At 36.5% G+C, this 6,710-nt stretch overlaps 1 protein-coding gene across 1 annotated transcript; it reads left to right on the forward strand.

The window, feature by feature from the left end:
• Positions 1-1,744: 1,744 nt before the first annotated feature.
• Positions 1,745-6,088, forward strand: LOC131855704 (myosin regulatory light chain 2; the record flags this gene model as incomplete). The annotated part of the gene is made up of 3 exons (XM_059207004.1): positions 1,745-1,879; positions 4,187-4,375; positions 5,356-6,088. Coding segments are annotated over 3 exons (744 nt in total), but the record flags the coding sequence as incomplete, so codon positions are not given.
• Between the last annotated feature and the right edge of the window lie 622 nt (positions 6,089-6,710).

Raw genomic sequence — 6,710 nt, forward strand, 5'->3', positions numbered from 1 at the left:
TTACACTCAGCCCGAGTTGGCAGGGAAGTGTGCAGCGTGACAGTGTAAACACGAGTGGAAACACTTCCCATGCCATTGGCGCTGCCACTCGCGCTGCCCGGCGCTCCCTCGATTGTCGGTTTCTCGTACGCGAGTCAAAGGACTGGCAGCGCGAGTGGCTGCGTGTTTTTACATTCAGCCCTCTCGCTCAGTTGTCGCCCGGCAATATTTCCGGCAGCGCGAGTGGCAGGGGAAGCGGCTGAATGTAAACGCAGCAATAGAGACCATAAACCATACACAAATTATGACAGACGTTAAGAAAGTTACTTTTATAATAATAACTAGCTAATCGCCCCGGTTTCGCCCGGGTGTACATGTAAACCTTACTCTTGAATCACTATATCTATTAAAAAGACCGCTTCAAAATCCGTTGCGTAGGTTTAAAGATTTAAGCATTCTTAGGGACGGACTGACAGCGACAGCGACTTTGTTTTATACTATATAATGATATCATCATCATCATCATTGCCGTGCCTTTATCCAATTATTTGTGATCTCTTCTTTCACTGTTCCCTATCAGTCGTCATATCTGAGTTTACTCTCCTTTTATTCTTATATCCTTTTTTAGTTACATACCTCGTTTTGACATACCCGAATAAACAAATACGTTTTGATACTCCCAAACAAACATACACATCGGAGTTTCAAATGAAACCCAAATTTACTTCAAATATTGACTTTTGATGATTATTTTTAACAATTTTTGAGGAGGCCGATAGAAGAAAGAGTGAATGAATACAAACTAAAGTAGGTATATCGAAAACAAATCTAACACGCCTGTGAACATTTAAATAGCAACTTTTTGCAGTTAGTAATCAACATAATTTTATTGTGTATATGCCACAAGAATGGCAACACTCAGCCCTGCCAGTACTAATCGAATCCAAAACCTAACATACCACATATATAATTTTTTATATCAATACATACATAATATACACATGTTCTATGTGAACATGAGGCTGATTTTCAGTGCCACTAGGATTGAAAGAGAAATATTAAAAATAATAATAATAATAGAAACATAATGACAGATAAATAACGAAACAAAACTCAGCCCTGTCGGTACTAATCGAATCCAAAACCTAACATAACACATAGATTTTTTTTTACTATTTAAAATACAGACCTAATTCATATTACATTATGATTTTTACACATACTTATTTATTTATAAATATATTCTTCTTCATTCTTGAAATTCCCAGAAGATATGATCTAAAGATCTGGGAAGATTGGAGCGGTTTATGCTAGCAGTGCGAGGAGCTAGCAGGAGCCCTAGCATAAACCGCTCGTTTATTCTAATATCATAACAACATATACAAACAAAGATACAAATATCTTACATTTTATGTTTTGTACGTTTGTTTATAATTGATATACTCAAAAACTTCATCAATTTAAACCATTCCTTCACCTATATAAAGCTACATTATCAGCCGATAATTTTCTCTATGCTCTATACTCGGACAGCACCGAGGAATACAGCTAGTATATTATAAAATTGCATTTCTATGGTATTTCAGTATTAACTGCGTGACGGATCCAGCGTCAGCGAAAGACGCACTAAAACTGTACCTCAGGTGGGGCGGTTATTTATAAAAATACAAAAGCGAAGGCTACCAGACCCGCGGCCAGATTACACCGTTATGTTCCCGAATCAAAGAGCAGCTACATATCTTATTTGTCGAACTAAATATGGAATCGCGTGCGCAACACGACGCGGAGGGAGGGGGGAACACTCCTGGTGCTCCGAGAGGGAGCGAAACTTCGGAGTCAGGGTGGGACTGCCGAGTCGTTCAGTCTCTCCTTCGTCGATCGTCCAACACACAACAAAATGGTAAGTGACAAGTGCGACACAGTGTACAGTGGTGACAGTACAGTGTTTTGTGACGACAGTGGTGATACAAGTGGTTCAAATGGAAAACAACACGATGGACACTAAACATACGGAAATGCTGATGACTTAGTTGCCTCTGAAGATGAATTCGTTGAACAATTCATTGAAGCTGATAATCGTAATTTTAAAGAAGCACCCGCGTACATGTTTTCAATAGTAACAGACGGTAGAAGCGGTTAATTTTCGAATTATAATGTGACAAATTTCGAATTCTACTTTTCCAATATCCACCGGTTTTTTTAAACAAATCATAGCAACACGCTCCTTAAATAAATCAGACCTCAACTCAGCAATAGTGAATCAAAACTTAAATATTCCAAACAATAAGGAAAACTTGAATCTTATTCAAACAAAGAAATAAAATTACGCCCCAAAAAACAACATAATAGAAAAGATAAGAAAAAAAATAACGAAACGGCAATGTCATCCAAAATTTCATAATTTAGGGACAATCTATATCAAATATGCCTACTACTTATCTATTCAAATTTAGTGATTAATATCTAATTTGGTAAACTAATTAATGAAAATCCTTTAAGTCGCTAATCAAGACATATAGTGATATCATATGAAAAATGAAATGAAAACTTCCTGCAGTTGTCTTAGTTGGTCAAATAATCCTTATTTGTGACAAGAAATAAAACAAAATAAGTACACCTGACGTTATGATAAGCGAAGCATAATTAATTTAAATATCTTCGAAGGTCTTGATGAAGTAGATATTTTTCATAACAGAGGCATGCAGAAATCCATACATAGAATTTGACATATAATTATTAAATAACTAATTGGTCCCTTTTATTCGCTACGGTAGCAGCTATTGTGATTAAGGAATCCTTTAACTAAAGAAGATACAATTATTAATATAGTTGAAGAAGGCTTAAATGTTAGAAAGGAACTGAAAAGTCTGTATAATAGGAATTGATGCACCGATGGGGATAGCATATAAAAAAATGTAGAGGGACATTTACTTAAAAATATAAAAAAAGTCAGTAATTAACAATAATTGGTAAAAAACTATATATATTCATGGAATAAAGTCCGAAAGATGATAATTACATATTACTTTATTAACTCTGAAGCTATTCCAAACGATACGAGATCTAAATAGACCTATCAAAGTAGGTATTGAACTAAACAGCACAATGTAATAGTAGGCGTTTAAAATATGTAACGTAGCGAGACATAATATTAGAAATAGAATAGAATGGAAATTTAATCAAATAAACTAAATGTAAGCACTTTTGAATAGTCATAACAATTTTTTTAATCTACCGCTCATTCAGAAAGCTGTCTCATCACAAGAAATATTAGAGATACTATAATTAATGAGCACTTATTGTTGATTCATATTAAACAAAACGTATCATAGTATTACTATGTAACACTAAAACATGGAACAGACGTTGATCTATTTATAAATGAATTTACGTAACTAACGGTGGAGCAAGCCGAATGTAAGCGGACGCCGGGATTGTGCTAAATTTAGAGGAGCTGCCGGCCACGCCTAAACTGGATGCAAGTGCTGAAATGTTCCCAAATTATACCGACATTGGTACTTAATCACTAGATTTTCTCGTGGCCCCTAATAATTTGATAAATGATCTTGACGGTAATGAAGAATTTTAGGAATTATATATTGTCCCAAAAATAGAACAACTAGATAAAGTTAAAAAAGATAGCGACTCGCATTTAACTGCAGTATGAATTAATGCACATGCAGGATATCAATTGTTTTTTTAAAAAAGTACAGTCAAATTGTCATTCGCTGAAACAATTGATTAAATTAGTGAAGAATTTTTGAGCTACAAACAAAAAATCAAATCGTCTCTCTTTGTAATACTAATAGATATCTTTTTCTCAAAATAATATGAAACCTATAGAGCAGTTAACTCTAGCCATAATTAAAATCATCACCAACAATGACAAACAAAATGGAAGAAAAACGACGAAACTATTTAGGTACCTACCACTGATCATATGATAATAATTATACTATTTTTGTACAATTCACACAGCGCCATCTAGTCCCAAGCTAAGAATAACTTCTGTTGTGGGCACTACACAAATTAGATATATTTTATTTGAAAAAAAAACAATCACACAACACAATTTTTTGCGCCTTGCGAGGAATTGAAACCGCGGAATATCGGAAGAAAACCACTGTGCTACAACGCTAGACCAAGACGTAAATAGTTCTCAATGCTGTGTAACAATTGAGATATTTAAACGATAAACAAATTACAGGCGGATAAGGATAAGAAAGTAAAGAAGAAGAAGGCGAAAGAAGACGCGCCTGCAGAGGAGGCTCCGGCAGCGGCGGCGCCAGCGGCTGGTGGCGACAGGCAATCCTCACGCGGCAGCCGTAAGGCCAAGCGCACCGGCTCCAATGTCTTCTCCATGTTCTCACAGAAGCAGGTCGCCGAATTCAAGGAGGTAAATAATAATGACATATACAGTCATAGAATCTTTAACCTTTATCTCAAAAATGTTAAGGAATTGTCAACTACCGACATCCTGATAAAATACTTGATATGCCCACATTTGGATGGGTATATTAGACTCTGATATAACCATAAAATTGAGTAGTTTTACAATTATATGTACAACTTAACTATTGGTACAATAGGTAAGTTTTTCATAAAAAGTAATTGATCAGCAATTTACTATAAATTGTATAAAATATTCTCAAACAATGTTTAAAGATTAGCCAATTCTTGAGTTTATTTTTAAATAATTTATAAGATCTCCATGCCTTGAGTTACTTTTGTTTTTGTTTAACACAACAGTCAATCTGAAATAGAAATAGAAGTAATCTTTATTCGAATAGAAAATAGAATAGAAAATGCATATTTAGCCAAAAAGAATATACGTCTACTTTCTTAACGGGCGTTATTTTATCAAATGCATATTGCAAAAGTTCTAAATTTGTGTCAATACTAACTACTGATTTTAAATTTAAAAGTTTTATATTAGTAGTTACAATAATATACCTACTGTACCTACCTAACCTTCTGTCAATCATACCAAATAACATGTGTCAGTGCCAAGTAATAAAAAATACGAGAATAATTTCTTAATAGAGAGAATATTGAAACGTTTATAATCTAAGATTTTCGAAAATATGAATCATAAATGATATGTAATTATATCAAAAATTCTTGTGTGTGAATAATTTGTTATCAATTTACATACTTGGCCTGATTACCTACTTAGTGTATGTGATACGTGATCGAACAGTTCGTTATTGTGTCAGGTTCGGCTCGTGCCAACGACGCACCGCCGGCTATTTACTAAACATTAACAACTAATGTTATCATTTCTCGAATGCCTCCAGCGATCGCAGAATTAGGTACTACAATAAGAAATATTTCTTTCCACGACTGCATATTTGATGTTATCTCTCGCTCTTGCAGGCCTTCCAGCTAATGGACCACGACAAGGACGGCATCATCGGCAAGAACGACCTGCGCGCCACCTTCGACTCCCTCGGTAGGCTAGCGTCAGAGAAGGAGCTCGACGATATGGTCAGCGAGGCCCCCGGCCCCATCAACTTCACCCAGCTCCTGACCTTGTTCGCGAACCGCATGTCCGGCGGGTCCGACGAGGATGACGTCGTCATCAACGCCTTCAAGACCTTCGACAATGACGGCAAGATCGACTCCGAGAGGCTCAGGCACGCCCTCATGACCTGGGGCGACAAGTTCTCCGCCGATGAAGTGGACGAGGCCTACGACCAAATGGAGATCGACGATAAGGGCTTCATCGACACCACCAAGCTGATCACCATGCTCACCGCCAGCGCCGAGGATGAGGAAGGCGGTGAAGCTGCGTAATAACACCGTTATCGAAGGTCTGACGTAATGGTCGTCGCCACCCGACCACTCGGTTCCATAACATCGGATTAAAGAGCAACATGCAAACCGAGAACTTTTTATTATAATTTCTATTATGTAATAATTTATTGTTTCCATTTTTTTATTTATATATAATGAAAATATAGTTCTACTATTACCAACGCGTGTAGTTCTCTCCCCGAGACGATGTGAACGTGTCTGGTCTCGAACTCCAGCACCACACGACAGCAGATGTAAATGATACCATGTATTCATTTTGTGCTTTTGCAAATAAAGTTTCAATCAAGTCTGATTATAGTTAAATGTGCCACACAAGGGACATTTTATATTAACATGAATTTTATCATTCACACATCACACAACGTCAACTAACGCTTACCTTCCTACCTTGTGAATAATAGTAATATTTAAGGAAAAGACAACTCACACAGCGCCATCTAGTCCTAAACTAAAAACTTTTGTTATGGGTACTAGACAACTGACATAAATTCGTAGTTTTGTATTTCAATTACATACATAATATACATAGAAAACACCCAGACCGATACAAACGATTACACTCATGAATACAAATGTTTGTACCGTGCGAGGAATCGAACCCACGACCGTCGGAATTAAGAAAACGTGATTAACCGCTAGACCACCGAGATCGTCGATATAAAGTCTAAGTACACTGTCGAAAATATTATTCTAAATTTTGATAAACGTTGAAAAACATGCTGACCATACCGTGATATGGATGAACTGTGTGACAGATGATATGGCAAGAAAGGGAGTAAATAACGAGATGACTGCGAACAGGGATGAATGAAAGAAACATATTACACCGACCACAAATGAATGAGACAGTTAGTCAGTCAGACAGATAGTCATGCTCACTAAAATGTCCAGACATGTGGCGGCGTGGTGGTCCG

This window comes from Achroia grisella, unplaced genomic scaffold, assembly GCF_030625045.1.
Source record: "Achroia grisella isolate CSIRO2021 unplaced genomic scaffold, CSIRO_AGI_Agris_v1 utg1462, whole genome shotgun sequence".
In the NCBI taxonomy this organism is placed as follows: Eukaryota; Metazoa; Arthropoda; class Insecta; order Lepidoptera; family Pyralidae; genus Achroia; species Achroia grisella.